At 38.5% G+C, this 25919-nt stretch overlaps 1 protein-coding gene across 1 annotated transcript in view; it reads left to right on the forward strand.

The window, feature by feature from the left end:
- Positions 1-25919, forward strand: part of IMPG1 (interphotoreceptor matrix proteoglycan 1) — a gene marked incomplete at its 5' end in the record, with an annotated part of 40621 nt that overhangs the window by 12580 nt on the left and 2122 nt on the right. The window contains 7 exon segments of the mRNA XM_041410701.1: positions 490-510; positions 1902-2155; positions 3569-3645; positions 4482-4980; positions 20615-21180; positions 21958-22177; positions 25336-25546. Of these exon segments, the coding sequence (XP_041266635.1) occupies positions 490-510; positions 1902-2155; positions 3569-3645; positions 4482-4980; positions 20615-21180; positions 21958-22177; positions 25336-25546 (1848 nt within the window).

The following is a 25919-nucleotide window of genomic DNA, read 5'->3' on the forward strand; positions in this document are numbered from 1 at the left end:
CAACATCATAGGCTGGAAAATAACTGGGCATTGTGTGTAAAAGGTCAACATAGGCATGTCTTCCAGAGGTAATTAATGGTTCAAGTAACCACTGTGACTACAGTCTGAGTAGACATCATGGGTGGTAGCCATGATCATGGAAAGTACTGCCACAAGTGCCCACTGCCACCACAGAGATTAGCAATGACAGGGCTCAAACTGCACCATTTGACCTTGGAAACAGGAAGGCTGATATTTCAGACTGCCATGATAAAGTAAAATTCCTGTTTCCCCACACATACCACAGTGATTCCCATTGTTGGAAAGGAAAAAGTGAACTGATGGAAAGTAGACTGTCATTTTCACACAGAGATAAAAATTATAGATGATGGATAGAAGATAAATTGTCAAAAGATGGTATGTGACAATGATTTGCCAGTAAACATGAATCCTTGTTTTTCTTTCTTTTGCATTCCTTTCTCACATTGTTTATTCTGCGACAAAATGAAGACAGAAGAAGGAGAAAGATGGGTAATCTGTCATTCATAATTGTTTTATAGCATAACTATAATAATTATTATTATTAATTATTTTATGGTGTACATAGATTAATCATTAAATGTCTTTATCTTGATGTGACAAAGTGAATTGGTTGTGTTCCACCTAAGTACAAAATCTGTGCTATAAATTGTCAGGGACACCTTTAATCTGAATGTTTCATGTAATAAAATTTTGTCAGGATGTCTCTGAAGAAAAGAAAATGTTTGACCTAAGAAAATTCACATTTATATGACTAAAGATTTATACCAGCTGTATACTGAAAGTGAAAAATAAGTAGGAAAACTTTATATTCAAATCTTCATTTTTGATCTGCTGTTTCCTAGCTGTATTCCCATGTACACAATATTTCCAATAAGTATGTGGAATTTGATTTGTTATCTCCATTATCAAGCGAGATAGAATAGCAAAGAGACCAGTTACTAACTTGATGAAATGCAGGGAGATTTTCACTGGTAATACAAACAGCTGCAGAGTCTGTTGTTGTTGCTGCTTAAAAGTGCTGCTGGGGAATAATTTGTCTAGCAGTTTCCCAGAATTTCGCTTTTGCTCATTATTTAAAAGGAAGAATTTTCTAATGTGTTTCCTGAATTCTTGCTATGTCATATAAATGCAAATATATAGCACACACTAGATAAAAGTGAAATTCTTCTCTCTATTGTTATTTGACATTGTAAAAAAAAGTAACACAGTGGAATAGAAATGTTTACAATATACTCACTATTTTTCATTTAATTAGGTGAATTTAACATGTATAAAAAATGATGTATTAAAAGTGGTGACTATTTGAGACTTCTGTTAAGCATGAATATCTAGGGAGAAGCCATACACACCCATTTGGGCTCTAAAAAGCTAACTCCCACTGTGAAAAAGTGATTTGCTTGCCACATTAGCTTGCTGTTCTTTGAAAAAGAGCAAAAAAATTCTCTTGTGATAAGATTTTTGCTTATCTGCGGTTTTATGAACTATCTAATCCCTTTTCATAGGTTCCTGTATAATTAATGCGTGATTATGAGTTCTAATAACCCCAGTGTGCCTTTATAGCTGTTTGAATCAGTAGTCAAGGACTTCAGACTATGTTACCAGCTCTACAGATTTCTGAGTAGTAAGATTAAATCAGATTATGTTAAAAGATTTTTGCAATTATCTTCAATGTGGGAATTTTTATTAAAAGTTATGCGTGGGGGAAAAAGGAGTTAGGTGAAAGGAAAGTAATTTGAAGGTGACAGTCTCATTAGAAAGAAGTAAATTTGCATTACTCTAACAGAATACGTTATGGTTGCAGATTTGTTTGTGCGGAAAATCATTTCTCAGCCAGTGACTGATTTTGCTGCTCTGGGCATTCTCGCCTTTCCCCCTTGCAGATCCAGCAGCACAGTAGCACGATACGTGGTGAACTTTGAGAGAGATGGCTCAGAAACCAAAGGCACAGCAGATGACATCTCAACTATTGGATCTAATAAGGTCGAAAGCGAAAAAATACCAATTTCTCCAGTTGAAGAGAGAGAAATATCAGCAACCAAACTGACAGTGACAGACCTTCAGCAGCTGGTTGCCACTGCACTGCATGAAGACCAGTCCCTGCCAGTGGATCTTGGAACACTTCGGTTTACTGATGGTCAGTAAAGCAGGTGCCAGGTGACAGGCATAAGCCTGGATCTTGCCTTCCCATATTAATGCAATTTCAGTAAGGTGTCCTTTGCGTCTCTAACAGATTATTTTCATCTGACATAGTCCATTCTCCTTGGTGTTGAAATAAGATAAGTTTCATAGTAAAATGTGTCTTTATACGGCCTAACTTGCAACAATATTAGACTTTTTTTCTTGTTTTTTTTGGTTTTTTGCGCACTAAGATCATTAAGAGGAGAAAAATAAAATAAATACTATGAGTATTCACTGTATCATTTTAACTTCTAGTATGGACACTCTCCTTTCTTTAACAAGAAAAAAAAGTGAAATCTGCCTCTAATATCAGATTAGCTTTCTGAAAGCTGTTTTGGTTGTAAGCAAGCCATCTAACCTCTCAGCAGCATCAGAGAGATTGACACCTTAAACAGCACTTGGTCCAAAGATAAAATCAGTAAAGATGTGTTTCACTCACACTCTCAAATACAGAAGGAGTGTAGAAGACAAGCTGGGTGTGAAAACCTCCAGCAGAAGCTGAAGGTCTACACCCTGTTCAGTAATCCAGCCAATAAATAACCCTTCCTAGTTCATCAATGATTTTTGCAAAGCTAGCAAGCTACTTTTGGAGAGATGGGTTTAAAAGGGGGAAAATAATTTTAAATATTTTATAGGCATATTTACTGAAACAACCTCAAAACCCATACCAAATTTTAGCTACAGTGTTTCATTTGTGAACAGCAGCATTTTCTTGCCAAAAAAAATTTATTCAGTTGAACTAATACTTTCTGTAAGAATAAAGTGTCATATTTTAATGTAGATAAAAAGTTCCAAGAAAAAAATTTACATAGAACACTTCAATAATAAATATTTTAATCAACTCTCTCCCAGTAGTTAATTCTGTTAACCAATTTTTGAAAAACAGTTTGCATGCAAGTACTTTTCAGATCTGCTCTGAGAGGTGAAAGGAGCAACTTGAGCACTAAAGCCAAAACACCAACATTAACAACGGTGTAGACTCAGGGTAAAACTGGAATGACTTGAGGCTTAATGAACACAATATAATGAGTCATTGTAGTCCATGTGGATTTAACTGAGGGGTTCACACTTCAGGTGATTTTAAGCATTCCTCTATGGTTCAGCTCTCTGCAGACCTATCCCATTTATGCTAAATAAAGCATATGAAGAATAGTGCATATAAAGTTTGGTTTTCTTCATAATTGCCTTTTTGAATGGGAATTGATGCTTTTTTTGTCTTTAGATGGATTTTTTAAAGCAATTTTTTGATGGAGAACATTTTAGTACTTTTTTTTTAATTGAGTTTATGTGTTTTGATCAGTTTTCAATGTGCTGGTGCTGAAGTACTCTCTGCTATCTCTCTTTCTAATGTTTATGATTTTCTTTGCAGAAGCTATTATACCACCTAGTGATTTAGACAATGATATCCAAGGCGTGGTCACTATTCCTCTGGCAGGCCCTGATTTGGTAGGTTAATTATGTTTTTGGTGTTTATTTATTTCTCCACGGGAAAAGAAATTAAAAAGTGTTAAGAGGTAGATAAACATACAAAAAGTTTCTTGTGCTGGAATAACATATGTGCCTTTTGTACATTCTGTAAGGATGAATGTTGTGTTGTTTTACTGCAACAGGGATACTGTTCAGAGCACAGGTGAATATTACTGCTTGATTATGTTTTCCAGATTTAATTACAAAGTAAGCAGCGTCTCATCAGTTCAGTCATCTTAATGACAGAAGAGGGCAGTTTACAGGGCTAGTTAAAGTCATCTTTCTTTGATCACTTTTAAAATTATAGGAACTGTGATCAGGATCAGATCTACATGCCATTTTACACATCCTATGACTTCGTAGCAGCCTTCCTGTATCTGAAGGGGGCCTGCAGGGAAGCTGGAGAGGGGCTCTGCCAGACAGATCCTCTCAGGACCTGTAGTAACAGGACAAGGAAAATGGGCTCAGACTGAAAGACGGGAAATTTAAGTTAGCTATGCAGTAGATGTTCTGTAGTGTGAGGATGGTGAAACACTGGAACAGGGTGCCTGGGGTGGTTAAGGATGCCGCAGCCCTGGCAGTGTTCCAGAACAGGTTGGATGTGGCATTGAGCACCATGGTCTAGTGAAAGATGCCACTTACCATGGCAGGGGGGGTTGTGACTAGATGACCTCTAAGGTTCCTTCTGACCCAACCTAAAATATAATTCCATGTTGATTTAGCTATTTGCTAGCTCATGTGGCTAAAGGTTACTGCCTTTTTAGCAATGAAACTCAAACATAATAATGAAAGCTGCTTTTTTAAAACTTTTTTAGGAGGAACCCCCACTAGGTTATCCCAGTCCAGCAACAGTGGGCCAAAGAGGAGATGTATTTGCTGAATTTACAACTGAAAGCCCTGCTCTAAGTGAAGAAATCAGCATCCCTGAAGAATTTAATAATTTCATTACATCTGAACCTGATTTTCCTACCAAACCCTCCAGAGAACCATATCAGGACAGATATCCATACACCCAAGTTATTGCTACCGACCACCCAATTTTCACAGTGCCTTTCAGTGCTCTGGGTAGCACCAGCAGTCCTCCAGAATCAGAGGATTCCTACTCACCTCCCCCAGCAGATGACTCGGCTGGCAAGGATGCCCCCGCGGCTGGCGATGGGTCTCCGGTGGAGCTGGCCACCGCGGGCAGCCCCACCACTCCCGATCTCCTGCCCGCCGGAGACGGGGAGAGGGAAGCTGAAGAGAAGCAAGAACTGACTGACATAGCAGAACCTCCTTTCGAGGAAGTGGACCAAGACAGCCTGTCTGGACAAGGTAAGACACACGAGATTTTTGTGTAAGAGAGAGGAGGAGAGGTGCAGCTGTTGTGACACATGCAGTCGCGTGTCAGAGCAGTAAGCATTCCTTTCCATTGTGACAGAAGATTCTCCTTCACAACCAGAGGTGAAAAATGTACATTTTTGATGCTCTCTTCAGCAAAATCCTAACACATCTTTGTTCAAGGTTGTCAAACCCAAAAGATGCCAAAGGATGAGGAATACTTAGTACAGAGTATTATGGTAAAATTTCAAAAAGGCAGAGCAAAAAGACATGTCAGGGGGGGAAAAAAAAAAAAAAAGCTCTAGATTAACATAAAAAAAAAAAATGGTACTTATAACATGGAAAGTAAATTACTTTGGGCTCCACTGACAATTGTGGATGATAGCAGCAAGAGTAGCATGACATAATTTCTTCCAAGCAAAGAGTACCATGGCTCAGGAAAGCTTACATATCTACAGGTCTGAATAATGGGAAAAATCTTTTGAATTTCTGTTTTCTCTATTTGTTTATTCCATTTTAGCCATGCAGTAGTCATGCAGGCACCCATCTACATGAGGAAAAATATAAAATAAAATAAAAGTGAATATAAATACATAAAAAGAAAAGTCTGGACAATGCAGCCTTTCAAATGAAAAATACATGATAGACACATTTCCCACAGCTGACCCTGCAAACTAAAGAAAGTTCAGACAAAGACAGTGGGGTCAGCTTTAGGGCACAGGAAATTTAAGCTTTCCCCCAGAACAGCAAAATATGTGTAAGGTCACTGCTTCCATCACCTCCACCAGCAGCTACAAATCCATACGAGCCACTGTGTGCAGGTAAGTGAATTGTGCAGGGCAGGAGCCTCCACTGGCAAAGCAGGAATAGCCATGACTAGGAGGAGCTGCCCTCCATCTGTCCCAGCTCTTGTCTGCTCCCTCTCCAATCCTGCTCCCTGGCCTGGCCTCACCATCTCAGTGTTAGGTCAGTAAACTTAAATTTTATTTACACTTCAAAGCCTGTACTTCCTGTGTAAGATGCAAGAGGTCACTACAGGCACAAGGGAGGAATTATTCTTGGATGAATATTCATATGTGCTTTGTCTCAGATTTTTGACTGACTCTCTCAAAAGAAGAGCAGAGGGCAGGTAAGCACATAATGGGACTCAGCAGGATTCTTTGATGTCCCCACATAGTCTCTAAGCAATAGTAAAAAATCTGCAGAGGAAAACAAACAAAAGGCAAATTCAGGACAAAATTCCAACAACATGCATTAGCTTGCACAACAACATTCGACACTCTCGGTGTTTCTGGATGTCTGTCATGCTCAAAGCCTGTAAGTTTGCTCCCTGCTGCAGGAAAGTTCCCTGTTCCCATAGGAGGTTCTACTCTGTCCCAGCTCAACCAGCTCCCTCCTTGCTCAGGCCTTGCCTTTGAGTCTCTCCAGAAGTACTCTTGAAGTGAGAAGAGTGAACCCTTCTCCTCCTTGCAAGATGTTCTTCCTTATCCAGCATGTCCAAAGCCAGCAGGAAGGGACCTTCATCCCTGCTGCCTGGCCACATCCTGAAAGGCAAACAGACAATGTTTGCAGAGCTGATTGGAAACACTCCCTGCATGGTGATAACTTCACAATCCTTCACAATGGGCTGCCTGGCAGAAGCGTGGGAGTGGGGAATGTCCATTCATCACACAGCCTGTAGGATTGTTTGTCTGGATCAAGCATATCACTACATCAGTGTTTTAGAGAGTAGAGGATGTAAAAGGTGCCACTTGGGAGAACACAACCCCACTTGGGAGCACACAGCCATCAGCTCCTGATTGGGAAGAGCACAGCACATTTCATGGTCATGTTGTTGCATGGTAATTAATGCACTGAATATGAACTTCCCATTCTATAATCTTGCCTTTATAAACAGATTTCAGAAATGAGAGAAAAATACTTTATGATTAGCAGAGTGAGTTAAAGTTTAGAAAAATCACTTCTTACAAGAATCAGTTGTCAAATATTCCTGAAAATGTTTATGATGAAAAGTCTTACATACAACTATTTTCAAATGCATGCTGAGAAGTCTTGTAGTACTACTGATAAAAGCATAGCATACCGTCAAATAACATTCATTATAACTGTGGAAAAGTGCTACATTTGCAGGGAAAGGAAAGTCATGCATTTTTCATTCTATTCACTCATTGCATTAGGGACTTGATGTCATAAAAAGTGCATAAAGTCACATATCTATTTCCCAATTTCTTAAACATCTCTTGCCTGTGAGCTCCAAATGACTGAAGGGAAGAAGCAGAGGATCCTTAACTCACTTGAACTGACCACCTAAGAAATTATTTGCTGCATATTTAGGTTAGAACATGTCAAGCTGCAAAACAGAACAAAAGCTAGAGATGCAAATAAAAGCCTACCCCAAAATAAGACATCCTATCTTGTTTCACCTTGTTGAACAAAAGTTATGTCTGAAACAAGCACCAGAGTATAAGAATCCCATCATTATTTCTGCAGCTGAGTAGCAGAAGAAAAAAATAATTGTTTCCTGTCTAAAAAGTAGGGATGCTGTGTTAGCAATGACTCAAAGCTGCAGCTATTACATTTTCTTAAGAGCTTATAGTACACAAGGCATACTGCATGCCTAACAGTCAGGAGAGCTGTTGAAAACCTGTTTACTGAGGTTTTAAAATGTATACTCTTTACTCTATAAAACTTTTTCCCTTTTTAAAGCCTTTTTCAATTCTGGCAGAGTCCTGTGTGTACGGTATTTCCTGTAGTCTTTTATTTCTTGATATATTGTGTATTTCATGGGAACTGATGGAATTCAATCTGGAAATTCAGGTTTTATTAAAGTCAGCAGTGTTAGTACTATTAATTTTAATATGGCAAGCAGAACCTACCTGGTACAGAATATTTCACACTTTGTTCCTGGCTGCATTTCATAGCTGCTTTTCTTAGTAGCATTAAAGAAGGACAAAAAAAATCTTCAAACTGTTTTTGGTGTGAAATGGCAGGAACTACTCAGACAGTGCTGTATAAGGTTGGGCAGAGGATTAGGGTCTAAATAGTTGTCTGAAATTCTGCTGTATTAATTTTCAGCCATTTCCCCACCCTACTGTCCAGAAGATGGAGCACATTTTCTTCATCATATGTTTAGAAATCTAACTTAACTCTTCTTTACCATGAAAGGGAAAATTGGCTACCAAAAAAACATAGTCTGAGGTTCTTTTAGCTCTGTTTCAGAGATGGGTTTTATTGCATTGGCTGTCACATGTGTGCGCTGTGGGCTAGACATCACTACAGACTCCTGAATATTGAATGTCTACATCCTACACCAACTACTTTAACTGTGCCTGCCTGAGGTCACCAAGCAAGCAATAAATATAATTTCTTTCATAGCTCCCAAAAAGATCATCAGCCTCAGCTTCACACACATAAATACAGGCAAAGTTCCATATACAACACCTAGAGAAAGGTGAGCAGAAACAGGTGAGAGGCGTCCTTTAAAGCCATGGAAGAATGGGATTTGTCAGGCGTGAGCAGGCAGTGGGAGGGATGAGGCCGGAGCAGGCGTGGGCTCCTTTCAGCCAGCACTGTGGTGAAGTTGTCCGTGGGCAGCCCAGGGGGGATTACAGCACCGTGCTGGCCCCATGATGATGGCAGCTGCTCCACCCCTTGCACCAGTCCAGAAACAGCAGGAAGATGCCAAGCTGTCCTTAAAGTGTTCTGAAAGCCTAGTGTTCTGCGATTTCACTGCAGAATTAGAAGAAAGCCTGGGGCACAAATTTCCAGGGCTTTTATTGAAAAATTCTGAAATGTCTGCATCAGATGTCACTATTTCAACATCTGACACCTCAGAAAGGTTTTTCTTCGCTGTAGCACCTTTAAAATGTCCTCTATTTTCCATTTACAACCAGTGCAAAAAAAAAGGGGTTTTCCCCCTATTGTCTGAAATGATATCTGATCACTTTTCTCCAGCATTCTTCTTTCTTCTTCATATTTCCTCCTTCTGCAGTTAAAAGTCATTAGCATTTCTTCTGTACAGTTACATTTCTTCTCTTTGCCATCCTCCTGCGACTGTCTGAAACAGTATGACAATTCAAAAGGGAAACAATTTATGTAATGTATTAGACAGATGTTATTTCAAAAACCAAGAAAATTTCAGTAGTAATACAAACAATAATATTTGGCTTCCTAAACAGTAAGAAGAAATTTAATTTGAATTTGTTTTAATTGTAGCCGCTAACAAATTGTAAAGTCCAGGTAAATGTTTATCCGAAAATCCTGGCCATAATGGAGGAGGCATTATTTCTGGAGAAGTTATTGCAAAACAAAACAAAGCTGCAGTAAAATCCTTCAGCTACTCAGATATACTGCATCTCAGCTTGAGAAGCCTGGGTCATCCTCAGGCTTTCAAGAAGGACTGAGAGAGACAAAGACTCTGCAGGGTTTATTGCAGGGGTTTCTTCTGTGAGAAGAAACCACTGATAAGGAGTACACAATGGTCACATCTCTGTATGTGCAACTGATAAAAGCCTCCTTAATTATTGCCATAATTAATCTCATGTTCACACAAACCTCTGTGAGTTGTCCCCATTAATGTTATCCTGCTACCCAGCAGTTAATTGGGTGGCACATGCTTCACTCAGTCTTATTTCCAAGTAATCACTAGGAAAAAATCTGAGGGTTTTGCATATTTGTGGATTTTTTCTGCCTCTGGTTCAACCTCAGCTGCCTAAGCACTGTCTTTGCTTAGCACAATTTTCTGTTTGGCAAAACCAGCATTGTCACAGAAAAGAAAACCCCGTTGTTTCTTGCAAGAACCTCTCCGGATGTTCCCAGCATTGGAATCCACCCATTCATTGTGCCAGGAATGCTCACCATTTTTTTCACATCGAAGGATATAGAGGGTAAGAGCTCTTCTGTTTCCCTTGAATATTTTTATGTTTTCCTTATGTCTTCTTGGATCATAAACTGACAGGATTTTCTTGATATTTTTCCCCATCAGCTTCTCTCAGTGCCCTTCTACTTGTCTCCTGCTGCTTCAGATGTGCAGAGTGTTTTTTGTGAAGGTTGCCTGATGTTTGGAGAAGTGAACAGGTAGGTCTAGCAATGTCATTTTCTCAAGCACCTTATACAATATTCAGTAGTCTGAAAGTTGTCTGTAAATTGAAGATGAGGGTGAATAGAAGAGTTCCAGCAGGCCCATATTAGGATATGTTGGATTGAAGGAAACGTTTTGATCAGTTAGAACTGCCTACTCAGAGTATTCCTGAAGAATCCTAAACACATTAATATAAGTTATTAGCATCTGGTCAGAATTTAATGACAGCATTCTGCCCAGTCGTCTCTGTGCTGGGAACAACAGGAGCAATTGGAATAGAACAAAATCTACATCATGTCTTCAAAACATACCTAGAAATGCTGAAATGAAATTACTAATCCAAACAAAAAAGTTTGACAGAAAGTGAGCACTGTCTATTTTTCCAATTTAACACATGACTTGTTTAAATTATTAAGCTATCCAACCACTTCTGTTTTACTTTAAGACTAAGCTTGTCTTCCTTCAATTATTTCTTATTCATGACCTCCCAAATACACAACACAAGTTAACCAAAACAAGTGATAACTTTCTATAAACTCAGTTGGTAATTCCAATGACTCATTAAAATGACTGTGTGAAGTACTGAAAACAATTTATATTGCTGCTAAGAAAATTTGCTTATCCAGATGCAAATCTTCTTGTATAATGAAAAAATGTTGTGCACCTATGAAAATAGCAGGAATATAGACCTCAGTGCTCAGTCACACTTTGTAGTCACACTTTGTAGTCAAGCCTACAAACCCCCCGTAATTCTTCCTCTTTGTTACAGTGCATGAAGGAGCTCTCCCTCTAGGAGGGATATATATGTGCTGCTGCATGTGGTTTAATTCCACTTTGTTCCAGAAAATTAATTTTCTTTAGAACTAAATGGCTAAAACCTTGAGGCAGTTTACAGTTTTTAGACATGATTGCAATAATTCTAATTATCTAATAAAGGCAAATATAAAAGGCAGAAATAAGTTCAGAATTTGAAGGGCCAGTATCACAAATAATTTTAAATGTGTATTTTAAATATATTATTGTCCTGAATAAAAATAATTTAAAACCCCTGGTCTTTGCAGCAATATAATCAGAAGGGTATTTTAAAACAAATAGTACAGACTTCTGTGCTGAGAGTGCAAGGTTAACATTTGATATGTCATAAATGCATGAAACTAATGAAGTTTACATGTCATGTAGTCCAGTTGGAACAAATGTTAGGCAAAATGTCACTGCTGAGACTAACATGCCCTAAATAATGCATTTCCCTCACTTATTAAAAATCCTTGGTCTTGCTAGAAATGCTGGGTTTGAAAAAAAAAAGAAAGTGTTATGATCAAATGGTACTAAAACTTTGACTTTCTAAATTATTAATCTCCTCTCTTTGGAGAATTCAATGTTCTCCAGCATAGGAGAGTCCACACTTGACCTCAGAGTGGAAATGTTTTTAGTCTGTTCCTTGTTAGAGAAAAATCTCATGCCACCTGCAATGGACTGTTGTAAACAAGTTGTAACTTGGGTGCTGTGAATCATCTCTGCTCCATCATCTGCTCCATATCTCAATGGAATTTTGTACCTCTGTCTATAGACAGGGCTTGGCATTCCAGCTTTGATCTTCTCAGCCATCTTGAGATGCCTTACATAGATAGCACTGGTGCTAATATAAATTTAATCTGCTAGTTAGTCAGTGTGGAAAACACTATAGTGTTTAAAACTAACAAACAAAAATACATTAAAATCTTAAATGGAGACATATTTGCAATAGTGTTTGCATTAAATTTAATGTGATTCACGTTTATGAATATTTACAGCTTAAACTCCTGTCAGGGGTGTCACAGACTTTTTGGTTTTTATTGCAATGTGCAAGTAATTTCTGACTTTTGGTTGAAGATAACATACAATTTTTCTCCCAGAAGTCCTTAACATTTCTTTCTCAATTAAACTTTCTATGAAGCTCTGTAGAGGAAAAAACTAAACTCAATTTCAGGTGATGACATCCAGGTGTAAATTAGAAGGACACGAATGGTAAGATCATTACATGCATCAGTAAGAACATGATTAAACCAAGCCTGGATGCAAAATATTTCATTTCTTCTTCATTTTACTGTATCTACATGTTTGGCCTTCTCTTTCATTCTTCTCCAGTTGCTAGACTTTTTAAAATTAAATTATTGTAGTATACAATATTTGTAGAATAGTGGTGCCAATAACAGAGTTTTACAGTCAAAATTTTATACAGGGTCAAACATTCCTTAATAACCATCTTTATTGCCCTGCAATTTGGAATAATGGGCTTTCAAGCAGAGTTGTTTCAGGGAATTGCTGGCACAGATAAGCCTGCTGGGGTTGACTGAAAAAAACAGAAAATATTATTCAAGAATGGCATCTTCATAGCTGAGGATTTCAGTTCCTAAGGTCCATCTTCCCATAACAATTGCCATAGTTTTAATTTATCTTTTTAGAGATTGAAAGGAATGAAGTTGGGAAAATATTTTAACACATTTCAGTCCTTTCTCCTAAATGTATATGTAGCCTAGAGCAGTGGTTGAAGCCCTGGTTAAACTTCTCTTAAATAATTAAAATAAGCTCAAAGTTCCATTCTCATCCCTATTCTATACCAACTATATCTACACCTAGCTATCCCTGTATCTTCTTCATCATTTCAGAATCAGACACTGACACTCCAAAGTGAAACAATTAAAATCAAAATTATGCTGAATAAATCTTGAAGAACTTCACAATATGCCTACATGACACTGCAAAGCTTTAATAATAATGATAAAACAAAAATGTAGTGTGGCCTGAGGAGAATGCATGCCTGAAAGCATCAAGGCAGATGATTTCAATAGTGATATGTGGCAGGGGAGAAGAGCATAGAGTCAGCATCAGCTGCAGTTACAAAAAATAACGATTTATTTTTCTTTTTCCCCTGCTGGTTAAAAGGAGGCTTTGACCTCTCATTAACAATTCCTTTCAAAACTATGGCAAGAAGGTTAGTGTTAGTAATTCTTAGTAGCTCTTTCATGGGGAGTGAAGAGAGTATTTTATGGACAGCTCGTTAGTTATTTTTTTCCTATTGTTAGCTTCCCAATGTACCTGTAAGTTCTACGAACAGCTAGTGTAACAATGTTCCACCTTTGTATTGTCGCTGCTACTCAACAATTGGAAAAATGAAATGAAACCCATGTACCTTAATCCAGTCATTTTATGTGAGAACAATCCCAAATATTAATTTAGCTGTCGTTTTTTGGAAAACTAGCGTATGGCTTAAGACCTCTGCGCCCCAGTGTTACGTGAAGGGCTCTTGAGGGGTTGCACACAAACCTGAGGCCAGTGGCTGTAAGGGCAATTGTACTGCACTGTGGGTTTAACATTCAGCATCCTGCCTGCCCCCTGACAAGAGTGCTCTGGGCTGCTCAGGTCCACAGTCCAAGCACGATGGGTGCATTTAACAAGCCATGTCTGCACTAAGGCATCTGGCCCAAAGTCCTTTTCAATATCAGGAAGATTGAAATGTATTCCTACAATGAAACATAAGGCCAAAAGGATCTTCCTGCTTAAATATCTCTATGTCTCTCTAACAGAGTCACATTATCCTTTTCAAAACTTTGAGAAAAATCAGACTATCTACATCCAAGACACAATTTAGAAGACCAAAACTCCTCATTCTGTAACTATCATTCTATGAACTATTTTCTCATACAAGTGACTACATAGTAAAAGGAGGGGAAAAAAGTATGTTCAGTGTTTTCATTTTTCTTGGCAAGTCTTAATGTGCTCATCCCATGATGAAATTTTAATAGAATGACTGGTTTTAACTTTCTAATTTCATGTTTTTCTTTTCTGTTTTAGGTCTTTGGTCAACACATTGCTTGAATTGTGTCATGTAACTTCTATTTTGTTTTTGTTTTTACCATTTTGTAAACTAATAAACTTTGATACCACAAAACTGTCTGATGGTCCCATCCTCTAGAAAAATTTGCTCTGGTATTTTCCTGTTGCACAGTTGAAAAAAATAGAGAAAATGGGCAGGAATTTGGAGAACACTTTAAGTTCTGAAGGATAAGCGTTGCTACTTGTCAGATTTTGTTTCCAAACATTCCAAAATAAAATAAATCAAAAAGAGTATTCCAGGTTCTCCATTTGGGGTGCTCCAAAACTCTTACAGTGTCATGCAACAGTGTTTGCAACATTTAGATGAATGTCTCTTTATGTTTCCAGGTGTTTGTAAAGACCCAGGCTGTTTTCACATAGATATCATTATTTTAAATTCATGAAAGAAATTTTTCAAATTTAATTGAGAACATTCAACAATGGGAATAAGAGATATTAAATCCTCCTGAAGCTATTGTTTTAAGCAAGAGTTTTCTTATTGGTTTTGATTCTGTTCCTTTGTATATGTGCATTTCTCTTTGCAAATTCACTGCTGCTTGGGTTTGCTTCCAAGATTAGCATGGATGGTACCTTTCTTGTTTAATATATATTTTAATATGATATTACTATGGTAGCAAATAGTGCAGAACTTCAATATAAAATATCTTACAATACAAAACAACCATGGTATCCCTGGCATTTTTGACATGTTTTTATGTAAATGTACTTACAAATCCCCTTACTTCACAAGAGCATTTTAATCTTGGTTGCATAATTTTTTAGGAAGGACTTTACTCAGAAAACTGACTTTCAGAGTAGTTGAGCACTACTATGTAATTTTATCTGGCAATCTCAATAGCAGAAGAGGTAAAAGGTTCTGTAAATGATGAAAGTGACTTGTCACATTATGGAAATAACCTACCACTGACCTGCTGTCCATACAAGGTATCTGATTATGCACCTCATCTTTCTGCATATTCTTATATTCTACTCAGAATTTTGGGTATGCTTTAAACACCAGCTATTCCTGTATTGTTTAGATTACATCTGTGTTTCTGAAATGCTTAATCCTCTAAAACTGCTGAAACATGAGAATGCCAAAGACAGTCGTTAAGGTTCAACATCAGGTTTCTCAGCATATGAATGTGACACAGGTCTATGAAGTAAGATTGCTCAGTTAATAGTTATCTGTTGTATCTCCACCTGTTGTACTTAAATTATTAACCTGAAATCAAAATTGTTTTAAAAAAATATTACATGTATTGATTTCATTGTTTCAAAACTTTACAGAAAGAGTCTTTTTCAGAAATCTTTTAATTGAAGTAACAGAAGTCCCTTATAAAACAGCAAATGGCAAGCTGAATTACTATCTTCAGCCATGCTATGGCCAATGCATGTGAAAACCGTAATCAAAGACAGAATGAATTTTTAATCCCACAAGAAACTGATATTTCAGAGGGCTCTTACAGGCAAAGTGACCAAAGAGGGAATTGTTAAAGGCAAATGTGACTCCCTTCTGCAACAGACTGACTTCCATAAAGTCTAGGGGAGCTTCCATTTCCCAAGGACAGATGGATCAATAAAAATACTGACCCTCCAACATTATGTAAAGAGAATACTTCACCTGTATTGAAAATTTTGTGTTAGTAGAGTAAGACTGGCTGATTTGCACCAGTGAAATGTTTATGGACAGTCAGACTTTAGTGAGCTGCATCATTCTGCTGCTCTCAGGTAGACTTGGCTACTGTGAGGTAAAAGCTGCAGAGCAATAAAAGCAGGCAGGCCTTAGCTTTTTTTTTAATGGTTTGCTCTTAATCTTTATGCATTGGAACAAGTGAAGAGTTCTTTGTTTTTTATTTCCTCAGTCATTGCAGAAGTAAATAATACTGCTGACCTCCCAAAAAGAGTTCATGGTAAAGATCCCAGTGAGATGACAGCAACGTCATGGCACAACCCAAATCAAGCATACAGTCTGTGGCCCTTCACAAATTACTTGGCTAAGCAGGAAAATCAGTAAGACAGGGTTGTCTGGTGCTGAACAGAAGGTTGGCCTTGATATCCATGTGGAGATACCTTTGGTTGCCCAATACCCTGAATTCTGTAGCAGTTTAGATTTTCAGGACTTAGATTTCACAAATTTTGTCTTACTCTTTAAGTTTTCAGTATCAGGCAGAAGTGAATAGTTCTGAGAATAATGAGAGTTTACCATTACTAAGCAGTATTTTATTAAGATAGAAAATATCTTTATTAAGACAGAAAATACTTTTCTTGTGACATCATGTGAGGATGGCATTTATCTTAGAGGCTGAGAACATTGATAATAAAACACAGCTGCAAGGTATGGAAATTTTCAAAATAAGATGAAGGCTTCTATAAGTTCCACAGAACACCACAGTAGTGGAGTGAGTAGCAGAGCTAGAGCTGCACTCTCAGGCTGTCCTATGAAAAGTCAGACTAGTCAAAGAGCTCCACTGTGGATGCTAAGGAAAAAGGTTAATAGAGAATAGAGTTTTTAGAACTGGAAGATGGAGGACAGAGGGTGAACTCACATTCTCTGGAGTCAGGGGGAAAGAGTTCAATGGATTTAGCGGACACTGAACCTCGTTTCTGGAGGGTCCAAACAGACAGACAGAATGACAGTCTTAGATCATTGGGACTCTTTTGGCTTGGCTTTGCAGTCAGAAAGAAGAATGTAATCAGTAATCATGTGTTGGGAGACACTCATTGTGACACATTAGGTTAACGATCCTCTTCTCTTAATTCTCTTAATCCTCATATTACTTGTGCCCTAGTTAAAAATTAAAGGCCTTAAACATAAATTCAGCACTTTGTCTGTATGCAGCAGTCCTGTGTCCAGGGATTTCATGACATTTCAAGCACCAACAAAATATGTAAATTTGAATGCAGCTACCTTCTGTATCCATCTGGTATTGGCATCAGCAGAGCTGCACATAAGGTGATTCTTACTCTGTATTATGAACCAATCGCTTAACTGCACACTTTTCCCTTCTTTGGTTATTTATTTCAGCCAGCAAGTATGCAAATATATACATAGATATTGTAGCACTGTAACTTTCATGCACAGAACATGTGCAGAATACCCACTAGTGGACTTGGAAGGTATGTCAGTGCTTATTATGCTCATGAATGAAAGGAAATGCCAGGACCTCTTAAAGTATAACATTCTGGGCCTGCTCATCAATACAAACCCACTAGGAAAATGTCTCATGACAATTTGACCTTTCCCTAACAATTATTCCGTATTCATGGTCAATTAGAAGGGTTTCCCTCATTTAAAAAAATATGAGGACCAACTAATCAGATAGCTAAAATAAAGTTGTTGAAATGGCAGTTGATTTTTTTCTGATAAGTCAAATCTATGTATTTCTTTCCCTCAGCAGGGGATAAATGCCTATATGGACAACTCCTTTTATAAAGATTTAATATAGCATGGGCACAGGAAATTGCCTCTTAATTTAGTGTTTTCACACCTTTGCCCACGGGTGTTTAATTTTTGTTATAACACTCTTGGTACAATACTGTCCTGCCTTGGCTATGCAATACAAAAAAATATCTGGGGAGTTCAGTGAACAACTTTGTGGGAGGATAAGAGGTGGCTGAAATTTGAGTTGCAGTTTTTATTGCAGACATCAGCTTTTAATTCCATTGTATTATTTAACCTTCATTGTGGTTTCTCTGGGAGTATATTTGATTTCATTGACTTATTTTGTGCCCTCTGTGGATTCCCTGCATCTGAATGATAGTTCTGTAAACTAAACTTTATGCTGAAATGAAATATGCTGAGATTGAGTGTCTAAATCTTCCAAGTTTGTACTTATAGAGATTTCATAACATAATTGTCTTCTGATGTGAAAATCTTATCTCCAAAGCAAATTGGTGACATTTTTACAAATAATTCCTTTGTGATGAACAATGTAAATGCATTTTGTGTTGTGTTGCAAAATTTTATGCATACTTTTATGTGCATATGGATTCACAGATTCATAGAATAAGTTTGATTGGGAGGGACCTTTAAAGACCATCCAGTTCAACGCCTTTACAATAAACAGGAACATCTTCAGCTAGATTAGGTTGCTCAGAGTCCCATTCAATCTGACCTTCAACATTTCCAGGGATGCAGTATCCACCCCCTCTCCATGTTCCAGTGTTTCACCAATCTCATAATAAAAAAAAGTGTCTTCTTTACATCTAGTCTGAAAATCAATATATATTGATGTTATATATAAAACCAACATTTTAAATGCAAAGGGTTGGGATTTTGTTTTTCATTTTACTGACTAGCAGGTCAAGGGAGGTTCTGAACTCCACTCTTGTCACAACGCACCTGGAGTACTCTGTTCAGCTCTGGCCCCCCTCCCCAACACAAAAAAGACCATGGAGTCCAGAGGAGGGCCATGAAGATGGTCAGAGGGCAGGAGCCCCTCTCCTATGGATACAGGCTGAGAGAGCTGGGCTTGTTGAGCCTAGAGAAGAGAAAGCTCTGGGGAGAGCCCTACTGTGCATTCCAGTACCTAAAGGAGGTGTACAGGGATCTTTTACAAAGTCACGTAGAGATAGGACAAGGGAGAATGGCTTTAAACAGAAAGAGAGTGTAGATTTAGGTTAGATATTAGGAAGAAATTCTTTACTGTGAGGGTGGTGAGGCACTGGAACAGGTTACCCAAGTTTGAATGCCCCATCCCCAGAAGTTCAAGACCAGGTCAGACGTAGCCTTGAGCAAGCTGGTGTAGTGGAAGGTGTCCCTCCCTATGACAGGAGGGTTGGATTAGATAATCCAATTAGATTATTAGATTTTCAACCCAGACCATTTTTTGATTCTATGAAATGTCTACGTCTTCTCTGTTTCATCCATAGTTCCTATCTTCTTAGGATTTAATTTTATTGAAGCCTTGTGTAGGCAGAGGAAAATCTTGGTAAAACCAGCTGCAAATTATTGTACTGCTGATTTCAACATGTCACTTGTGTAGGCAAGTCTTACAGCAGTAACACGACACCTGTTAGACAAAGAACATGTCCTGGGTTTGGGACTTCTGCTGTGCCACAGTAGGTGCCCAGCAGCCCTTAATGTGAGCCCATTTAGTAACACCACAAACTGTTGGGTCACTTGCTGTCTGTCTCTTTCAGCTGGAGACACAGTGATTGCTGAGAACTGGCAGCTTTTGAAAACAGGCGATACATGCTCAGAGATCATCTTGGTATGCCCTCAAGGCCTTTTAAGTTACTTTGCTTGTAATAAGAGGATGCCAGAAGACCATTATAATCTATGTATAGACCATATGTGTATATGTACATATATGTACACAGCTGTATGCCAGGCATGCAATATATAGATGGCTGTGTATTTCTGCTTCAAATTTGTTGCAATTTCAAAGCCAGTACATCTTTCTCCTGTAGTTATCTGTCTAAAATATAATCTGCCTAACAAATGCCATCACAATGGTGTGTGCTCCAGTGTGTGCTCTCGTGCTGAGAGAGATGTCTGTGGAGCTGCAGGCTCATCCCATCAGTAGATCATCCTGCATTAATGCCTCAGGCACTAATGCTAGCAAAGCTGTTCTGAGTTCTCTTAACTGACAAGTGACTCTCGCTCCTTATCAGCATAACAAGTAATAGCAAGAGCTTTGTAAACAGAGAACATCACTGGGCTTTGCTTTTCTAATCTGACCATATCCTTAATCATACAAGAAACATGAGGACATGGCAAGAAAAGAGCAACTGAAGCTTTTGTTGAAATGAGGTGGCAGGACAATTGCCACATCATTCAGTCAAGGATATTCCCACTGCAAAGCTTTGCTCTCCTCTCATATTTTCATTGGCCACTGGGAGGAAATTAGGATATAGGGAAAGGAAGAGAGAAAAATTTCTTTCCTTACTGATGATAAGTGATGTTGCCTGAAGGGGGCTGCTAAAAGTTCCACGTGAAGAATGGTGTATCACTGAAAAAGGACAAAGGCACCAGTTGGGGCAGGTAGCTTGGTGGAGGACATCATTTATTGGAAGTTATTGAGGCCAGGTAGCTGCAAGCCAAATTCAGAGAGTCCCAATCCTGACACCTTAGATTTGGATTTCACCTACAGTTATCACATATCCTAGATCCATGCCAAGCCCCAATGGGAATTTCGTAAAAATTCTGCTTCAGGTGCAATAGTTGGCTTCTTAAGGTTTGAATATTTTTTCATTGCTGCTGTTGTCTTTTGGGTAAATTGAGACAGTTTGCATCTAGAAGGGCTGTATTGTTTTTGTAATCGCATTTTATGATTACTGCCAAATAATAGCTTTAACTTTTCGCAGAGGGAAGCAGAATGACTCTGGCATACAAGTGTTCCAAGCAGAGAGCTCAAAGCTCCAATCTCCCCTTTCAGACAATATAAACTGACAGTGTGATTATGTACCTTCAGAACAAGAATGTGCTGTAGAGGTTCAGGAAATACTTGCCAAGCATAACTATTAAACACAGAACCTGCAGAAATCCCATCACTCAAACATGCATATGAGGTATTTTGTTCCAGTAGACCTTCTTGGTGGTGGCATTAACATTTTCATATTTAGATACTGTTAAACTTATTGTTAAAAATGTTGCAGTGGAAATGCCATATACATTTTTTTTTCCATGTTTGATGCTTTTTATGCTTGCTTTTCAGCATAGCTAATTTGGTTTTATCATGTTTTCTGCAGCAGTTAAGATCATGGAAGAACCAGAATCATCAGGTGATGACATTTTTGTTACATCCAGCACTTATGAAGGGTTGCCTTTCTTCACTGGTCCAAGTGATGTCTCTACCGTGCAGCCTGGAGCTGTCATTACAGATGTGCTGCCATCAGTAGCACCGCTGCCCGCAGCCACCAGCATGTCCTACAGCCCCTCTGAGATCATCGAGCAGTCCCTTGAGTTACCAGGCTCCTCAGCCCCAGCCCCTGAGGGCGTTCCTGCGGATGGCACCGGGATGGGCGTGCAGGACATCGCTGCCGAGCTGGATCAGATGGGCGCGGCGAGCACGGCCGCGCTGGACGAGGGCGAGCAGGGCAGCGGCTACATCCCCGTGCTGACCACGGAGCCTGCAGAAACCACCCCAGCACCGGTGCTCAAGTATGTGACTACCAGCTCCATGACCACTGCAGCCAAAGGCAAAGAGCTGGTGGTTTTCTTCAGCCTGAGGGTAACCAACATGCACTTCTCCGATGACCTCTTCAACAGGAGCTCGACAGAATACAAAGCGCTGGAACAACAGTTCATGCAATTGGTGGGTGGAAGTCAACTTGAACGGAATGTGTGGTAGCTGGGTGCAGTTTAAAGGAGTACACTGAAGTGCACAGAATTTTAACAATACTAAATCCTACTAGAGTTCGGTCTGATAATCTGTATTTTAAAGGATCCATAAGCCTGGGATGCTCTTAGAGTCTGAAGACAGAGTTTGTGAAGTCAGTGATGAAAGATTTTACTTGATCAAGAGAACCCAGATATATGCCTAGCATGCAATTTATTTGGCTTTTTCTTAGATCCACGTCAACAGTATAGTGGTGCTGATTATATCTGAGACTTGTGTCTGCTTGTTGCATTTAAAAATAGACTTTTAAAAATATATCATAGCATAGACTGTGATTAGATATGGATTTTCTCTGTTGGTACAATAGGGCACAGGTCAGCTCAGCTATAACATGTCTCTTATACTATGCCCTAACCTGCCTGGATTGAATGTTTGAAAATAATTAAAGTTGGCTTTTGAGTGAGGTAATTTTTTTCTCTTCCAAATGAATAAACTTCCCAGCTGCTATGCATTTCATTACAGGGGAAATTGCTGCCCATCCATCTCAATACATTTTTGAGAAAAAGCAGAAATCCAGAAGAAGATGCTGCTAAACAGAAAAGTTAATTTGTTCATGGAGCTTAACAATTGTATTAAACTCAGGGAAATAAATCTGTGATGTGTGTACTTGATAAGGAAAATTGACTATAAAAGAAATTAATAGCAGTAGATACTGACAGTAAGTTAAAATAAAGGCAAATTTCTGTTTTGCAGTTACTTCCATACCTTCAGTCCAACCTTACAGGTTTTAAGCACTTGGAAATTCTCAACTTCAGGAACGGAAGTGTGATTGTGAACAGCAAAATGAAATTTGCCAAGACAGTGCCATACAATATCACAGAAGCAGTACACTGTGTTTTGGAAGATTTCTGTGATGCTGCAGCCCAGCACCTCAATTTGGAGATTGACAGCTATTCTCTGGATATTGAGCCAGGTAAGATTGCATTACTAATGTATGTGCTAAAACAAAACTAAGCAGACTATCTTTTTTCAGACTGTTACAGCTTCAGAAATATGACTGTCTTGAAAATAACCACATTAACAATATCCTCCCAGTGATAGGGTGTAATAAGACAAAAAAAGATGTTGCACATTCTCTGCAGATGTATTTTCATACTGTAATGAAAAGCTGGGTGGAGCTGTTGGGCTGTGCATGTTCACCAGCTGCTTTTCAGAGACAGAGTCATCTCTAGAATAAGTACAGGGTGAAAACAGGTGTAAGAAATGTTCATGTGCAGTTTGCAGGTCTTGCACTGGAGTATGGAAACATAATTTCTGATGATTATTGCAATGTTGTAAGCATACCATGGTTTAGAGCATCGTTAGATTTTTTTAAAAAGGATACAGCATTCAAAACAAAAGGAGACAACGTGTAGGAATAATTGGATTCTACAGACACTCACTAATTGGGCATGACTTTAGTACTCCATAGATTTGTAATTCTAGAATCCCTCTGAATTTATATCTTTCAAATAAGTTTATAGTCTTTGCTAAACAGCAGAAAGTCAGTAACTACACATCTGGACACTATTCTTATGTCAAAAACTTAGTGTTTTCAAAAACTACATTGTTTTATAAAATTGAAGCCTGAATCTATTTTCAGGTCTGAAATTATTTCAGGGTAGAATTTAATTTCATTGTCGTGGAGAAGAACAACAGCAAAGGTATGCAGATGCCTCAAGGAGTTTTGGTTAAGCTGTCTTTTTATGTACAGATCTATGACAATTCTGGAACAAAAATCCATTTACAATTCAGTTTCTAACCAGTTTTCATTTTACATATGTCTTTGTGGCCACTAAAAGTATAGGTAGCTTGTGGTAAAGAAAGCCAACAAAATCACAGTATTCTACCCTTCAAATAAACCATGATAAATTGATGTTTGATGAGTAAAGTATCAAATTAGTTAATTATAAAGAGTGTACTTTCGGCTGCCATATGTTCCCTGCTTTAGTAATAAATTTCCATTAAATAAAAATTAAAATAAGAAAGATCCTAAAATGCAAATTCAGAAAAAAAATTTAAATCTTTCATCTTCATCTGATATGCTTTACTGATGTGGTATTTCAACATCAATTCAAGAAAACAGAGAGTTCATTACAGAGAGTTTGTGGAGAGAGCTGTTTTTCAAGGCTTATAAGCTTATAAAGTAGTATAGAGTCAAAATATAAGAAATTGTGTTCACAAAGTCAGTATATTCCAGTACAGCTGTGTCAAAGCCTGATGCATTTTAATTTCAGAAAACAAACAAAAAATATAAACCCCAACCTGTGTATCAAGTTAAGGCAATATAAGCAAATTCCTCTTTATTGTGAAACTGAGAGCCATCTAGTGGTAATGATGTTCTACCAAAGTGAAACATGGATGGGAACTGACAGTCCAAAATCTATATCAAGAGTCAGCAGCTGCAAAGGGCTGACTGCCCTGGTCATAAATAATACCATAAAGAAGAACTTTTCAAAATACCTGCACTAAATATTTAATTAGGACTTAATAATTAATAACTACTAATTATTTCTATAATTGTTTTTTTTAAATTTTCATTAATAATTGATTTCTGTGAAAACAGAAAATATAACAAAGTATGCACGTATGTGTTAAGGAAGATGAAATATTATCACAAGAACTCAGCCCAGCCAAATGCTTGAGCCAAGCTCTACTTGTTGGAGTTTCCTTGAGCTCACACTCCCCGTCCAGGAGCAAAGGACATATCAAGACAACATGCACATTGCATATAGCAAAGGGTGCACACTAAAACCCACTAGTCAAGAATTCAAAACAGGAAATAGATATAAAATTATCAAGGGATTATAAGTGAACAGCTCTGATGGATTCATTTCTACCACTGAAGCATATCCCAGTGTGTGTCTGAGATTTCCAGTACTCCTATAACAAATGCAATCCTCATTTTTCATTTAAATTAGTATTACTGAGCATCTGGTATGTAGAGCGTGAATGGCTGCAGGAGAAACCTCTCATCCCAGTTGCAAGCTGCAATATCCAGTACAAACCTTCTCTTTAAACTACATGAAGGGCCACACAGCCCAGCTCATACCTGTATATCTGCTCTCATTTCCTTCTCTGCTCTCTTTTTCTACTTTTGTCCACTTTTTTTTTTCTTTTCCTTTCTGGATTCATACATCTTACTGGGGCTGTTTGATGGCAAGAACAGGATTTGTGTACCCTGATGTACTCACTTTTTGCCTTCTAAGATTTTTGCCCCATAGTACACAGGAAACAGGGTACATCAGACAGGCCAGGTGGATGCAGCCCTCCTCCTCATCACCCCATCAGTACAGGTTGGGTTGGCAGAGAATGGGAAAGGAGAAGCAGACTTGTGTAACAGCTGTCTCTGATTTGGGCCTTCCCATGAACATCAGCAGGGTCCTTTTGCCTTAATCTCACAGAGGTATCCCTCACTAATATTTAAAAAACAAAACAAAAACTAAGCAGGCCTTTCCAATGTTAACATACCACAGCACAAAAATACCTTACCCAAAAAACTCCAACAAACAAACAAAGCCCAAGACAACAACAACAGCAGCAACAGCACAAACAAAAAAATCCCAAACAAACAAAAAAACCCCACCCATGCACAAAACCCAGCACTACAAAGCCTGTAAGCATATTCTGTGGAATATGACAGTATTTCTACATTGCAGGTCTTAGTATTGTGCAATAGTCAATAATCTAATTCCATTCCTCTGTCATGTCCTAAATTATGTGTTTAAGAACACATAATTAGAGTTGAAATTATTCCTCTCACATAAGGCTGTAGCACAGGATCCACGAGTATGATGACACCACTCACAGCAAAAACAGGGTAAAATCATCCAAATGTGAAAATCCTTGTCAGTGAGATGAAAATAAACTCACTGCTTAGCAGAGGTGGGGTAAATCAGGGCAGATGTCAACATGAAGTGGCTGTGTCCTGTACAGGAAGAGGCTGTGCGTCCTTCCATGCCGGACGACATCCTCCCATCAGCACTCCCAAGCGGCAGGCCAGTAAACACGAGCTGTTTTCTCTGGCTGCCACAAGCCCTGCCAAGACCTTAGGGCCAATGCTTCAGTTAATGATTTACCCATCCTTTACAGCTGACCAGGCAGACCCCTGCAAATTCATGGCTTGTGACAAGTTTTCCGAGTGCGTACTGAACGAGTGGACAAAAGAGGCCGACTGCCTTTGCAAGCCTGGCTACGCCAGCCAGGATGGGCTGCCCTGCCGGAGCCTGTGCGAGCTGCAGCCCCATCTCTGTGTCAACGGCGGCAAATGTGAGCTGGTGCCAGGAAGAGGAGCTGTCTGCAGGTAAACAGATTGATGAATTCTGTTAACAGCCCCATAAACCACGCTAATCAGCCAAAAGCTCGACGTTCAGATGCTGTAAGTCACACTGCAAATACCCTTCTGAAGTATAAATAGTCTCACCATGGATAAATCCATTTCTGCCTGTTTGTATACACAGAACATTATGATCTAGTTATTTTTAAAGATGCTTCAGAAATTTATTAGAAATTCAGCATCATTGGCAGTGAAGACACACACAAAAGCATGCATTCATTCAGATTTCCAAACACATTTTGGAAAAATGAAATAACACATTCACAGTTTTGCTACTGATTACATGGTAGTGTTTTAAGAAGCTACATTTTTGTAAGATATATTAAAAAGGAAATCTTTA

Source organism: Onychostruthus taczanowskii, unplaced genomic scaffold (genome assembly GCF_017590055.1).
Source record: "Onychostruthus taczanowskii isolate IOZ18803 unplaced genomic scaffold, ASM1759005v1 scaffold33, whole genome shotgun sequence".
In the NCBI taxonomy this organism is placed as follows: domain Eukaryota; kingdom Metazoa; phylum Chordata; class Aves; order Passeriformes; family Passeridae; genus Onychostruthus; species Onychostruthus taczanowskii.